Source organism: Lagopus muta, chromosome 6, assembly GCF_023343835.1.
Source record: "Lagopus muta isolate bLagMut1 chromosome 6, bLagMut1 primary, whole genome shotgun sequence".
NCBI lineage: Eukaryota > Metazoa > Chordata > Aves > Galliformes > Phasianidae > Lagopus > Lagopus muta.
The window spans coordinates 255,347-271,807 of NC_064438.1; the positions used below are offsets into that span (position 1 = coordinate 255,347).

General features: G+C 43.1%; 1 protein-coding gene across 9 annotated transcripts in view; it reads right to left on the bottom strand.

Annotated features, from left to right (window-relative positions):
* The window catches only part of SPON1 (spondin 1), a 329,330-nt gene that overhangs the window by 16,707 nt on the left and 296,162 nt on the right, over positions 1–16,461 (bottom strand). For all 9 annotated transcript variants that reach the window (XM_048948290.1, XM_048948284.1, XM_048948287.1 and 6 more), the window contains one exon: positions 12,098–12,162. In XM_048948290.1, the coding sequence (XP_048804247.1) occupies positions 12,098–12,162 (65 nt within the window). The remainder of the gene's footprint in view (positions 1–12,097; positions 12,163–16,461) is intronic.

Genomic DNA, 16,461 nt, shown 5'->3' on the forward strand with positions numbered 1-16,461 from the left:
TTGTACACAAAATCCCCAAACTTTGAGAATATTTCTTAGCAATGTGCTGTCACGTTGTGGAAGAAAACTTCATTTAAGTCTGGACTGGCAGAGACTGGCTGTACCCCCACCTTAGGTTAGACAGCACAACATGACAGTGGGAGATAACAAGATAGGGATTCGTGGAAAAAAGAATAGATTTTAAAAACAAAAGGTGAAGGCACGCACAGTAGGGACACTACAGAAATGAAAGGTGCCGTGAAAGAATTGAGATGCATGCTTTCCAAAGTGTTGCATTTGGAGGCTGGGCAGAAACAACAGAAGTCTTGCATCACATGCCTTTCCAGAGCGCACGTCTCTGAGCTACTGACGTTCCTACGGCATTGAGCTGCCAGGTTAAAGGGAAGGATCACACCTGAGAAGTGCATAGCCACAGACGTGATGCGGCCTCTCTGTTATGCCTCTCTCTGCAGCAGTACATGCGACAGCATCCCTAGAAAGCGTGCAAGAACGTGCTGCTATCACAGTTTATAGCCAACTGGATTGTTTCTTAAGTCTAAAATGACAAACTTTAATTATTAGAATCGCACTCCTGTTCATTTGTGAGCAGTTCATCATGGAACCTGAATTTTTTTAAAGATGAAGCTTTTTCATCTTCTCCATGTAACAAATATTCTGCTAGAAAGCATTTTCCCATGTAGGATTAAGAGATCTCATCACATAAACTGAATGCATAAATCTGAAAAAGATACTTTAACGGACACATCTGAATTTACTCTGTAGATAGCCTGTTTTTCCTCTGAGAAATGACCTCCTCCTGCCTTTATTGTATTTCCTACTAAACTTTCACTTGAAGAAGCTTGTTTCTAAGAAAATAGGTTGGACTCAGAATAGTTCTATGATCCTTAGCTTGAGGACTTCGAGAGAATTTTTCCACCTGTCATTAATGGAAGAGAGATGTCGCGCTTTAGGATGACTGAAGAAAGAGTGCTTCATCATCTCCATCTGTCTGTGCAATATATAAACCTCAGGCCCTGCTTACTTTTTGCAATGGCAATATTGCCCATGGTACAGTGTGCACGTGTCGGTTCATGGATGCTACTTTCCTCCACCTCTTCTTGCTGTTCACCAGTGTCTCTCACATCTCACTGCTGTAGGTTGTTCTGTGTTCCAAAAGGCCTCACTCCAAAAATGTTTCTCCCATCAGTCTGAGTGAACTCTGCACTCAGTTTTGCTTTTGCTGCCTCCATCTTTGCTGTGTCTTTTTCAAAAGTTCTGTTCATCTGTTTGTGCCTCCTATGGCCACTCAAATAAGGTCAGTTTCTGAAGAAATAATGAGCTACCAGACATCAACAAGCAACTGTGGCAACACGGACATCTTTATGCCTCAAATAAACATGGCCAGATGTGAATGAGTTTTTCAACTCGTTGATTATTGTTTTTCCAAACCACGGCAATATAAGACCTTTATAGTCCCCCGACTATTAAAACGTTTTAAATCTAAGCACCACACTGTATTTTGCTCCAGTTTGGCTTGGAGATTTCAATCTGAATGTTTAAAATACAGTGAAATTAAACCAATAGAAAAGGCAGCATAGTAATAAGTATCACACAAGGTGAACTATCACTGCTACGTAACATCTTGCACGTTTTATGCTTGCCAAATGTGAAACCATTGGTCCAAATCACTCAGACAGTCCAGTGACTGAACATGCAACTTTTCCTCTGCTCAGGCCAACCCTGAAACAACTCGCTGCCATGCTGCGGTGCACTGAGCTGCAAGGTTAAGTTAATGATGCGCTGCGCAGCACCTCCCTGCAGAAGCTGGGATGGACACGGCCTGCGTGCATCTTCCTGGACACCAGGATTCCCCAGGGCCTCACCCACCTTTGCCAGACCTCGCAGAGTACCTCAGAGGCCAGGCCTCCCTTCCGGCCTACAGCCTTCCCCTGCGCTCCCGCTGTTCTGCGGCCACGGTGGCCCAGCAGCCTCCAGCCCCCAGCACACAGCAGCTCTCAGCACCGCCTCGTTCCGCGGACCCGCTCCTGCTGCAGAATTCTTCTCATGAATGAAGACAGCGTAGGCAGCTATTCATAATGAAAACTGTGCGTGGCTATAAATGAATAGGCTGCAGAGGTTGTGATGATTTCACCACAGAATTAAGGTAGAGTTTCAAATTTAGATGAGACACACTCACACAAAGTCTTTTGAGAACACTCCCAAAGTGCCTCCTTAAGGGAAAACATGAGCCACACTACACAACATCACAACTTCTAGTCTTACAGAAGTGTATCTCTACTTGGAAAGGGATGCTGAGGGATTTAAGAAGCACTTCCAAGCATCTCAAAACTTAAATAAACTCATCTGTCAAGAGAGAAGCACACCATAATTCTTCAGCAAAAAAAATCTCTTGCTGGATATCACAGATCCAGCGATATGTCAAATACAACCACATTTCACTCATCTCACTTCATCATAATGGCAAGCCACCAAGAATACATTTGTAACTGAGACAGTTCATCAGCCTATGCCTTGTTCCAATTCTTCATGCTCTAGCTACTAGTAATTTTATATCCTTTTAGTTTTGGAGTTGTTCACGATGACTCGTTATGAATGAGACAGTCAGGCTCGTACAGATGTAATTACTTCTTGGCCGGAAGTTTGATTTCCCTGGATGCAGCTGTTATTGCATTGAAAATCACGTTACTAGGGCTCCAGTGCACGGCGGGCACAGGACCGTCCCTGTTACAACGGCAGCAACGGGGCTGGCTCTGGTGGCAGCCTGCTGAGCCACATGCTACCCAAGGAATGACCACAATGCTGTGGTCACAGATCTGCCCATACTACGAGCTAGTAGCAGCAGCCACGACTTGAGCTATTTCTGCCAGCAACTCCCAGCCCCAGAAAAGCCTTCACAATAAAGCCGGCTTCAGAACACAATTTTACATTGCATTAGGGTGACAGTTACTCCGGCTTCTGTTTTAATCAGTTGCTCTATTTGAACTGCTCATACTACCCACTTTACCATATGGAGACAGACTGTACCATCACAAATCATGCTGGAGTCACTGCTGGTATGAGGAAAGGCAGGAGTGTCATCTGCTAACTGAACAGTTACGCACAAATGGAATTATCTGCACCTTTGCTTTGAAGTACATCAGCTGACATTAACAGCATCACCACACAGACTGAGAGGATTTATCTGTAATACAGAAGTTTAAGTGACTTTTTGGTAAAGAAAATAATTGAAAATTGAAGAAATATTGAACTTTGTGAATAAAAATCACATCTTTGTAGAGCCTCACACTATTATCAGGTCGCTTCTGTAGCAGTATTGCTACCAGTGTATTCTGTATTCTCTATAATGACTCGATATACCAGACATTCTGCAAGGGCTGTACTATGCACAGCTATATTAACTATTCACTGCTATTCACAACTACTAAAGGAAAGAAAATCTTTTGCAGAAGTCTATTATACTATCAAAATCTTTCTGGTGTCCAAAGCAGCAGGGTGTCGGAACAGGGTTGTGAGCTGCCCTGCACGTATCCATCACACACCAGCTCTGTGCACACAGAGCCATCAAGTCCCCAAGCGCCCTGAGGTCACCAGGTTGCGCTCACAGCATAGCAAGGAGTTGCCTGGGCGACCAACATCATTTTCTCTTTAATCAAAATAACGTCCCAGCCTTTCATATACCCAACCTGTACTCACCGGAAAACATGACAGCTGCTTTGCTTTTCTCTTACAATAAGCACTAATGACACTTAAATTTTCACCATTAGAAGAGACCTACAGGCAGTGCACCCATACACACATCATGAGGCACTCTATGGGTCAAAAGAAGCTACAGATGCACATATAAATGTGTACAGCAAGAACACACCTGAGCCTTCCTTTCCTAAAAGTACAGGAGAAGATAAACGCAGTGTTAACCAATTAGGAGAAAATACCTAACAAGCGTGCCACAAAAGTGAGCGTTATACAGAATTTAAGGTGTAGCAATCAATAATCAGCTTCTTTGTTGCTCCGTAACCTCTGCTGACTCTCAGTCGCTGTAAGTGAAATGCCACACGTATGAGTTGCAAGTCATTAGGTGATGGTGTTTATAAGCGATTCGTAGAATCAAATGTTAATGATATGCAGGGAGTCGATGATTAAAAGATTATGAGATGAGCTTTTCTTATCGCTTCGGAGGAAACAAAAAATACAATTTAAACTATGCCCACTACAGCTGGTTAAACGCTGTTCAGAACAAGTCTGTATTTGGCCTTTAAGCATGCCAGTTAAACCCAAATACGAGTTGTGTGTTGAGCATCTCAGTCTCTGTGCTGGGCAGTCTAAGGACTTGACTAATGAAATGAGTCGCTAATTTATTCCTGGTGTTTATTTTTATAAATTGCACCCTGACACTGTATAATCAACGAATATACAGATTACTACAATTAAGAAACACACAAGAAAGTTGGGCTAAACAGGTTATCACACTAAAGAAGAACGGAGGGAAAGCTTACCCTTGTGCTGGGCTCGCTGAGAAGACTCCAAGAGCTGAGATCTCCAGAAGAACCCCTTCCCCACTGGCAGCCAGACCTTACGTGGGGTCTGGAGAGGCGCAGCGCGGCTCCACGCCGTCTGGTGACACAGCTGCACCACCTGTACTGCGCTCCAGGGCTCAGCACTCAATGAATCGTCCCTCAGCTGTCAGTCAGGTTCAGGCTGGGACTCAGCAGCTCCCATACAGACCCCGACATCAGCATTTACTGACAGAGCATCGGGTGGCAGAACAGAAAACTGTTTCAGCGTTCTTCATGGGGCAGGAAAGAAGTAATCTCAGTAACACTCCTAGAGTAGGCAGCACAAGAGGGAACTGATTTTGAATATACTCTACAAATATTTTTTACTACATACCTTAGGAAAGGAAAAATGCCAGCTTGTTGGTGGAATGTGCGCTTGCGTTTTACCCGTAGCAGCAGCTTAGGAAGAAACAGATTATTCCTAGAGAGCGATAGGTAACTCAATTCTCTCATTCTCCAGACAGATAGGTAAAAACATCAACTTCATAAATAATTTTTAAAAATACTTCTGAAGTAGTTCCATATAATCTTAAAAGGCTTCCACAAATGCTGTATTTGTTTTATAGGGAAACACAAACATGTCTATTTGAAATCTTCATTCTAAACATACACATCCATTTATTATAAATGGAATGCAAATTTATTTAATTTGCTCCTAATTCCAGCACAGAGAAATTAAGTCATGGAAAATCCATTTCAGATTTAAGTAAATTATTTGCACTATTTTTTCCTACACTGAATTCAGTAGAAAAGGAAACCTACGTACATGTTTTCTTTTCCGAAACGTACCTCATTCATGCATTCTACTTTAAGTACTTTGCAGGTGTTTAAAAAAAAAAAAAAAAAAAAAAAGCTGAAAACCTGGAAATGGAACAGATTTTTCTTGGCCAAAAACAGCCCCTCTTCCAAGGCAGCCAGGAACTACAGAAGCTATCGCCACTGGTGCCGCAAAATAGAGACAAAGTGATTTCTGACCAAGCTGCGCTCATCCCACACCCTTCCCATCTTATGAAGCTGATTAACTCACTCTTCGCCATATATTTTTTTTAAATGAATCTCCTTCAGAGACTCTTCTGTCTCCCCTCCCTTTTCTTGAGGAGCAGAACCTGTTGATTGCTTTCTTTCTCTGGCATATACTTACACGTTCCATGCAAAACGGCAAAGCTTGAGCAAAAAGAACATGGGTTGTGGTATTCAAGGATGCTCACTGTGTAGCTTGCTGCTCTGCCTTTACATAGAGAGCAAAGCACTGCCATTCAGATCTCATCAGGAAGAAAGAAGAATTAAATGTAGGTGTTCCAAGTACCGGGACAAACTATTTTGCTGGCCACATGGATGTCTGGCTAATTTACGTATTGTATGTGAAGACTTGTGTCAGATCAGACCCTAGCTAATGCAGTAGGCAGAGGAATTACTAAATTCAGGAAGTTTAACTGATTTAGTTGCATCTGTTAGCTATCAGAGGTCTCCTCACCCTCGTGAAAATGCAGTCAGCTCTGGGGGTGTTGAAGGTTAGTTGTATTTTACGCACTCAGTAATGTTACTCCTAGCTATTTAGGTATGCAAGCACTTCAAGAACCTCCAGTCCATGATGCAGGCTGAAATTACGGGAATGAGGTTCGTAGCAAATAGTTTCTGCCACACAAAACATGCAACATTTGAGAAGTCAGAAGAGAGACTCAGCAACACATATTCTTTACAAAGCTGGGGTCTTTCAGCTGCCTGCCATCTGATGGAACCGATTAGACATTATTGGTAACATAAATGTAATCACAAATTGTTACTTATTAAAGCTGCTTTCACCGTGGAAGCTGTCTCTTAAGTATGCAACCATTTATACAGCCTTGGTCTGCTTTCCTTAGTTTTACACTGGGATATCTATCAGTGAGACAACACAACGTCAAGGCTGTGCGAGTCACGAAATGTAGAACATCAGACAGTAAACTGAGATCTTCAGCACTGAAAAGCACAGTGGGAAGAGGGAGTTACTTTGTTGTACCTCAGAAGACACTGAAAAGCTCCATTTCTGACTTCAGTGGTTCTCCATTTAACAGCATCTAAACAATCATCCAATGACCTAAATATTGAGGCTTCATGACCACAAAGAGAACTGTAAATCATAATTAAGTAAAAAATAAAGAAAAAAAAAGTGAGCAGAAAAGCAGTAAAACAAGAAGCAAACTAGATTTTCAAACAGAAGAAATTCCCTACTCATCTGTGCCTTGGCACTGAATACCCAACTCCTGCTCCTTGAACAGCAAATTCACTGCGGAATCGGAAGACAGAACAAACAAATTGTTGTTCAAATTGCAGCAGAAGAATTCTGGAAGAAAATAAGGACTGAAAGACTAGGATGACAGGAGGAAAATGTAGAATCTGGGAGAGCGTGACCCCATCAGTTCAAACATATTTCAGATCCGAGCTCCTTTTCATTTCCCATCACCTTTCGCTAGGATACCAGCTGCCTGACTTCTGAAGCAGTTTGCTCCACTGCCCAGCTTAGCTGTATTAGCTATTTCAATACTGAAAAGCAAATTTGGAAATATTCTGTTTTATTTTCTGATACAGAAGAACAGCCCTCATCTATCTGTAGTCAGAGAAACGATGCCAAGGATTTCTAAAGACTGAAACGGAAAGGACTGATGAGATAATTCGTAGGGGATGAAAAGGATACCGATCTATAAATTGTTTGGACTAACTGGTTCTATCCATCTGAATTACAAAGCAATAGGCCCCTTTCCCTGCTAAGCTTCACTTTCAAGTGCTTACTGAAGCATTTTCAGGTAATCTCCAAATAAATGGGGAACAGCTGCTTAAATGGAAAAGCAAAAGAATAAGGTCTGCACACAGTCAAGAGGAAGAGGAAAACCATAGGACCATAAGTACTCACTGAAACACTACAGAGAGCAGAAAGGAAACAGGAGAGACGTGAGATAAGAGGGAAGGGCTTCCTAGACTTTAGTTCCAAATTACAATCAAGAAAAACGCTTGTCATCTTCCATCATGCCGAGTGACTTATTGGTTTAGAAGAACTACAAAAAGTAGTTGGACGCAGGCATTACCAACCAAACAGAAGGGCTGCTCAGAAAGGGATGCTCCTATTTCATTATGTTGACTCACAACAGCAGAGGTGGTGTTGGTGGTACGGCAATAGAATTTGAACATTCCCACCAACATCCCAATACCACACATCACCGTGTGACAGATGGCAGCAGAGGGGAAATGGTGTCTGAGTGTCACAGGTTGCCCAGAAAGCTGTGCACGCTCCAACCTTGGAGATGTTCAAGGCTGCTGGACACGGCTCTGAGGACCTGACCAACCTGCAGATGTGTTGTTACTGTTTACTGCAGAAGGGCCACTAAGAGTCCCTTCCAACACACCTGATTCTATCCTAGTAACATGAGATATGATAAGGTACAATATGATAACAACGGTGACGAGTCACAGAGCATGAAGGACTGAATGACCACGAAAAAACAGGCAGCTGTAAAAACAGCAAGGGCACTGACAGCACAGTGTGGCTCAGACCACACCATACCGAAGACAACTCAGCCTGGCCAAAATGCACAACTGACAGCTGCTTCCATGCCCACCAACCCACTCTTGCCCATACCTCCCAGGTGAATCCAATTTTAATTCTTGTAATTAGCTACGTAATTCATGGTATAGAGTGGGGTGAGCTGATCAAGAGCTGTGTTTATTTTCTTCTGTGGACCATCCTGACAAACTCTTACTTACATGACAGTGCTCACTGAGCCAACATTTTGAAGGATATTACCTTGTGGGGAATTTCATGCACATCTTATTTACAAGTCTTACCCTCAGTATCCCCACATTCTGATGTCATGGCTTGGCTATTTTGCAATTGCCAGATATGCAAATTTGGATATCATCTGTACCATCTGCACTTGCTGTATTTTATCTTTCACACTGCCAAAAGCCAATGGTTTGCAGCTGAAAAGTAAAAATTTGCTTCTGCCTGAAACACAGCTGACAGAAAGGCAGTGGTGCTCTTGTTTATACACATAAGATAAGCAAAGTACTTCTCATCTGACAGCACGTTGTACACTGACAGCATTACACCCGAGGGAGAATGCATTCTTCATGCATTCTGCGAGTACTTTAAAGTCAGAATTTCAGACACGCAACTTTATAATACAAACATATACAAAGGGAAGCTGATTTAGTGCTTGTATGGCACTACTCATGCTCTCAATGATGCTCTCCATTGGGCAACTGTAACAGTAGTTGTCTCCTGCAGGACAGGTTTTTCGCTTGCTGGATAAGAAACTGGGTAGAGGATGATGAAATTGAGTGATAGGAAGCAAAACAAACAAAAGAGAGTGACAAAGAGCTGGAACAGGAACTGAGGAAATGACAGAAAATGATAGCAAAGCACTACACTTACAGAGGATATAGCTCCCATCACACGGTATTGTGGTGGGGGTACAACAATATGTTCACATCTATTAGCCTGAGCAATAATTAACAGTGAGCATTTGAGAAAATTACTCAGTACCGCTGCATCCTTCCCTGCTTAGTGCTGGCAGCTTGTTCCAGCACACTGCGTAGTTTCATGTAACCGAACTCAGATCTGAAACTAAAGACCTCTCTCTGGGAAGGAACTTTCTACCCACTGAATCTGCAAGCAGAAGTCTCTACTTTCCTCTTAAGTAGAAGAAAAATTCCCCGTTATACTTCTGTTCTTATCTGTGGTGTCAAAACCAAAAGGCTTTCTGCAAAACTGGATGTAGACAGACTTACACACTTTTTGTGCCCTCAATCAGAAGAGAGCTAGAAACGCTACTTAATGAGATACAACTGGCCGCAGGAGTCTTGGCTTCATGGCCCAGCTGTGACAGAGAAGAAAAGCCATTTAACTCCAGGTACATCTGGGAGAACAGCCTGGCCCACACCATCCTCCCAGACTCTTGCAGGTGACAGGAGTGGAGGCACAAGAGCTCTCCAGATGCTCAAGATCTGGGTAGGAACTACTGCTGCTTTGCTGCAGCCTCTGTACGGAGAGGCAGAGATGCCGTGCTCTCCCTTACTTTTTTGTTGGCTACTGAGGCAGCAGTGCTGAGCACCGCCTGCACTCGGCTACTTGCTTTTCTCTCTGGTTTCGACTGAAGGCACAGCTCTGCCTGACCTGGCACCAGTGATAAGAGAGCATCGAGCCCAGAGATCTGCCCTCCACCACCCATACAAATGTAGCTGCTCTCCAGATTGCCCACAGCAGCACACAATTACCCCAGTGCTCTTAAAGCCCTCACGAGGTTTGGCAAGAACTGTTCCCCTCCTCCCTCTATTTGAAATGCAATCGACAGATCAACTTTGTATTGATACTTGGGCAGCGTTACCAATAAGAACCACAAAGGGCTACAAATACAGAATCAGGAGGAAAACTGAAGAGTGAACAGGCAGAATTTGCCAACTTTTGACACTTCAGGCCCCTGGGAGTTGGCACAGCAGCATTATGCACTTCATAATTACTGTGAAACGCACACAGAAAGCTTTTGAGGCTTTGCTTATTAGGACCTATTGGAGCACCTCTTTGCCATCAGTACCACACCACATTATATACCCAATATGTAACTCATGATTATGCAAAAGAAGATTATTTATGACTTTTAGACAATTGCTGATTAGTAAGATGGCTGTGTTATGCATAATAATAGACCAAATGTTTCTCCTGCACAGTCATTATCCAAAACGTGTACAATTCTCATCTAAATTCCAAGAGTGTTAATTCATAATGCAGAAATTAACACCAGAAGTTAATGGCAACTGAAAAAAGAAAGTCTTTCTTTGCAACTTCACTGATACTTTAAAACTGAATTAAAAAGGACATAATGACAAAATATGATAAAAAGTGTCTGAAAAGCCAAAAATCCAACAGTGTCTATAAAGTGAAGGAAGTGCTGCTTAAGGGAACACCTGCACAACTGGAAAGCACAAATAGCAGTATTTACTCCTCCTGGCGTTGCTAAATGGAAAACTAGCAAACAGCAGAGATGAGAAGGGACTCGAAGAAATCTGCAGGATGTTGCAGAAGTGTTTGCAGGCATGTTTGTGAAAGGGCACGTCCAGTCCCACGGCAAACAGCAGCACTGCATTCCTTCAGCTTTGTTATCTGAACATCCTTCCAAAACAAAATACTTGAACATTTCAGGAGAACAACGCCATAAAGAACGCCACCACTGTCATCTCGATCGCCCACCTGCACAACCGCAGTCCAACACATTCTCACACACTACTCCTGTGCACAGCCGACACCTGTCTCACAGCTAAAATACATTCAAGCAATGGAAAATCCAGCTGATTTCCTGCGAAGGGCTGTCACACTGTTAGAGCTTTTCCCAGCCATTTACCGAGATTTTCCTTGTCACAAACTCCCATTGCTTCCATGCCATGAGAGGTTCCAGAAGTTTGGATAGATTAGAGAACCATCGGCTTTCAGAAATCTTCTCACTGTGATCACCTCCTAATTTTATTTTTTATTTTTATTTTTTTAATAAACTGAGTAGCTTAAATCTTAAGCTGCTTAAGAGTTTCTAAGCCTCTTACGATAAGAAACGTTTTCTAAAAACTGAACTCTTCTGGCAGTTTTCTTTTTTTTTTTTAAACCAACCTCCAAATTTCCGCATACTTCCATAAGCACAAATAACAAAACCAGGCACGGCATTTCCCTGGCTGCTTCCCTCACATGTTTTGCGGAGGCGACAGGACTACTCGGTCCTTACAGCCCTGCAGTAATTACTCTGCTTCTCCACGGACTCAATTTGACTCAGCTAATGAGGGACCCCTCACACTGGGTTCTCCTCTTCACTCACTTCTTATAAAACTCACTCGTTTGGGCCTGGATGATTAGTACAAGCATTGGGCCAAGCACAGATAAATATGCAGGAACGAACCCCAGCTCTGCTCCCCTCAGAGACCACCAGCCAACGGCAGGGTGTCAGAGAGCTTTGTCCCCACAAGAGCTTTATCTCCTTTTCTGATGAGTGCCATAGAACCCAAAGTTAGCATCCTGGGGAGCTACTTAGCTGCTTCACTTGATAAAGCAACGATGGTTGTACTGCCCTCAGGGTCACAACAGAGACAGCAGAGTGTTTCAGATAGGTATTTTAAATACTTACTCCTTTCAGAAGCTTTTGTTGCTGGATCAGGGAATTCCTCAGGCAGAATGCCCCTTATATTAAAGTGTTGTTTGCTCTTACTGTAACAGTGCACTAACAGGATGCTAAAACACTGAATTAAAAAGGACACAATTTGGTCAAGCACTGGACAAACATGCTTGCTGAATGAAGGCACAAATTCCATGGGATGATCCTTCTGCTGCAGCGGTTCGTGAACCAAAGCACAGAAAGATGTGAAAGACAGAAAAGCATTGTTTGCATAGCCAAAAAAAGATGAAAAACTCACCTTTCCAATTATTTTTAGATTTGTTTTTTTCAAGGAGTGAACAATTGCACGAGACAGAGCATTCTGTTAGCCAGCACTGAGCACAAGGTTCCTGAGCCACAGCATCCCCCCTTACTTACACATTCAAGGGCTGCCAGGCAGGCCACTGCGCTTTTGCCTTGATGACTGTCAAAACCTCATCACTCTGTGAAGAGAGACAGAAGAAAGAAGCTATTAGGACAGTTCTGCAGCGACTTACAGCAAGAAGCAAGAGGCACTAAATGACACCGTGCCTTCAAATTCTGACCATGAGAAACACGCTTGGTCCTTCCTGTTATCTGGCACTGCATGCCCCCAGCTGCCCGGCTTCACTGAGAGCCCCATGAATGCGGTCACCAGTGTGGCGTGCAAAGGCAAGCAAACCTTGGCACAGCCTCCTCCCTTCTGCAGCAGCAGAAGTCAGCCCAAAGCAGCAGCTCACAGACATGTTATTATTTGTGCACGTCTCCCCAGTAAGAGGCGACAGCCTGGGCAACCCAATGCATCTGTGAGAATGTATGATGCACTGTTCAATATCCTCCTGTCTGTAAGAGTCTGTGGCGGATGCACTGCAATCTCCTCCACGTAAAACCATGGCTAGCACTTGCCCTTTGCTCTCCATTTACTTGCGTAAAATTACAGGGTGAAATACAGCACCCACCAATTTGCAACGGTGTGGCAAAGCATGGTACAAACAACATTTCTGTAAGCCTGTAGCAGTTTCTGCATCAGCAGTTTTAAACTTGATATTGACATAATAAACACAGGACAAAGTCAGGAAACTATTAACAAGGCTCTGATGCCCAGAAGACATCTATCACACATTTTTAGAAGCATTTTCCCCATCTCCCCTAGGAATTCATCTCTGTAATTCGCCTAGAGGAACACAGAGTTCACAACTCACACAATTTTCACTGTCTTTTAAAAATATTTCCCAATTACACTAAGAAATCCAACTCATGCATTACCAGTAATTGGCATTTCCAACAGAGCTGGCTTTCCAGCTTAGTGATAATCGCGCCATTTCCTGCTTGATAGCAGTAGTTCTGATAGTCCAGGCTAGCTCCAATCCATGCACTATTCTAATTAAAAATAGACAGTTTCCACTGGTTGTTTCCACCTCACTCTGTATTTTCCGACTTTCCCTTCCTACCAGGCGAACTTATTGCAGCACCGAAGGCCCTCTCTGCAACACAAGGTTTCCAGTCTCAAGACTGCACACGATCTCTTGCTCACCCCAGTGAGCAGATAAGCCACCTTGTGAAAATCTTTCTTATAAATACTTCTAATTTTTCCTGTTTCAACACCTTAAGACTTCTCAGCCAAGCATGTCTTTAATTATTATTCTTGAGAAGCCATTTATATTGAAAATACTGTATATTACACTTTCCAAAGAAAGCCTGTTACGAGTAGAAATGGTTATGCTTATTAAAATCATACACTGCATATCTAAGAGAAGACAATAATCATGTCAGGAACATCCAAAGCTCTTGCGTTTGAAATCCCTCAAACACCTGCTATTCACATCTGAACTACAAACATACCCAGAGCGGATGTCCACGATTAATGGTTCAGTAGTAAGTGTGGAGGGAAGGAGAGAGGGGGAGCAGAGCATGCGAGCTCAGATCTCCCCTGCTTCTGAGGGGGCAGAATTAATGACCACTCTCTGAACAGCAGCAAAGCTCAAAGGATGCAGCAGCCAGTGTTCAGATGGGCCTGGGAACAGAGCCACATGTTTGCTCCCAAGCGTAACACAAGGCTAGGCTGCAACTTGTATCACTGTCATCCCAGACACATCTTCTAATCATGGAGCTGTCTCTACAATGCGCATTTCTAACATTTCTTACTTTCCAGTCTTTAAAAACCTAACAGCTACACTGTAATTGATACCAGCGTAAGGTTACTTTCATATGCCTTGAAGCCAGTTACACCCAAGCAGCTGTGTCACACACAGAGGTTCCCTGGAGCAAGAGTTTCCACAAAGACGATGTCACACCACGTTTTGTCTCCAGTGTTTGTACAGTTTGAACATTCAGGGTTTCTACCTATCCTAAAATACAAATCACTGTAAGTATTTAGCAAAAGAGAGAGACTTTCTGATCAACTACAAATATACATACGCTGTATTGCATTTGTACCCATTCTTCTTCCTCTTCATACTCCCAACGTTACGCTCTGATATTTGAAGTAAACAAATGCTCAAAGTCAAAACATGTCATAAGAAGTAGGATCTGCGTTTTACGTTCCAAGTTGCTTTGACACCATATATGCATTTGGCAGGGAAGCCGTCACTCCCGAGTGATGAAACGGTCAGGTTTTGAACCAGAAAACCACAGCATTTGCACAGTGATGGAGTGTGAGAAGGTAACAACACCAGCCGCCAGAGGAAAGGGCACCAGCACTCGTGTAGCTCTCAAAATCAGGAAAGTAAAGCCTGATACACATCTCTTCCAACAACAAGAAGAAAAGAATAAGAGGAAAGCTGTCAAGCACACGTTATGCCTCTGTGCATGAGGAAGTTGCCAAGGAACACATCTGGAACTAGCTGTCAGTTGTTAGATATATATGGGAGGAATACTGCTAGCCTCTTCCCCATTTAGAAGGCCTTCCTCCTGGACTACAAATCACAGAACAGCTGACACTCCACTGCTGCACTTTTGCCAGGTGTGCTGTGAGCCTGTTGGTGCAACCTTACACGGAAACTCTGCCACAGGGCAGCAAGGGCAGGCAACCCACACTGCTCTGCCAGGCAGCTCCAGCACCCAACAGCAGCCTTGGGACAGCCTGCACGGTGTCCTCTGCCTGCTCTGAGCGCTCCCGCTGCCTGTGCTTGCACCTCTGCTCTCCTCTAAGCAGAAAGTCACGACACAGCAATGAAATCAGCTGTCCCTTGGGAGCCTTCAAAGGGATAAATCCCTTTGGCAAGTGTAGTTAGACATCATCGCTTACAAAACGTTGTGTGAAGTCTTTGTAGACCCTCCTGGAGCCTCTTTGTCAAATCTCAGTCATTATTTCAATGATTTTTAGTAATTTTATTTTCCAGTTGTATCAGAACAACTCCTTCCCTACATGCTTAGCGCTTGCACAGAGGTCCAGTGGAGCCAAAGCAGTCTCTAGATTGACTTCAGTGGATTCTGGATTATGACCTAAGCTAAAACATGCAAAAAAAAGCTAACAATTATCCTTTCCAAATCCCTTTTCTACATTTGGGCTTCAATCTGGGAGTGGGTGGGTGACTCAACAGCTGTTCTCTATGACAGCATGTTGTCCAAAAAGTTCCAACACCATGATTTCAAAGAGCTGATACCGTCATTCTAACGCTGGCACCTTACTGACTTTCTGAAGGTGGTATAAACTAATGACTGACTTCATATCCACGTGTTCCTGCAATGCCCAATAGAAGTGGCACGCAGAATAAAGTCATTACATGGTGCCAAAAAGAATCCCATGGCATGAAAGCACTGCCAAGCTGTGTATTTTACAAAAGATTAAAAAGATTTAATCTGCAAGAACAGAAAGTGGGACACTGCTCAAAAAAGCAGCACTGAAGATAAAGCTCGATTTGAAGCCTTGGTGAACCAAAGGAATTCAAACACCTTGTTGAGAGGATAACATGCATTAAAAAATAATGAAAGCTTTCAGGAAAAATTTTAAGCACCATCTGAATGGCTTTGGAATAAAAGAGAGATTAGGAGGACCTGGAGAGCCATGAGACTATTTCATGCGCTCCCGCTGCTTTTTGGTAACTGATGCGATTAGTGCCTTTCTTTTTGTGCTGGGAGTTATTTTTAATGACTAATTTTTATTACTGGTTTTATTTCATGCACGCTGAATAACATTACCAGATGTTACTGTGCAGACCACTTCGCACTTTGTAATAATGATTTGATTCAGTTCAGCTATGCAAAATAAGGTGTATTATCTGACATCAAAATCAGAGCCAGATTCAATGAACTATGAGAACGAAACCCATCTGCTTTCAGCCCGAGCTTCATTTCCACTCACTTCACACTGCCACTGCTTGGCACTCATTTGATTGTTCTGGAACTGAGAATATTTAACCCCCATCCTCATAACATCTCAATGCCTTTCTATCCACAGCAGATTTATCGTCATAGGAACTTCAGAAAGTAGGAAAAGTAACATTATCTGCAATTCACAGGTGATGAATAGAACACCTTTTAGAAACAAACCAACACCCCTGAATTTCAAGATAGCATCTCAACTGCAGGAGCACCTTTACATCCAGACATAATTTGGTTTTGGAAAAGGAGGAGATAAAGCAAGAAGGAGAAGGCATAATGCGCAGCATGTCTTGTGTGGGGAACTGGGGAGTCAAATGCTATGAGAACAGCAATGATAAAGCTCTTGGGAGGTACGGCTGGGGAACTCCTGACAGCAGAACAAATCCTCCACGAAGAGCATCAAATAGAACTCACCCCACCAAATGGAACTCATCCGCCCT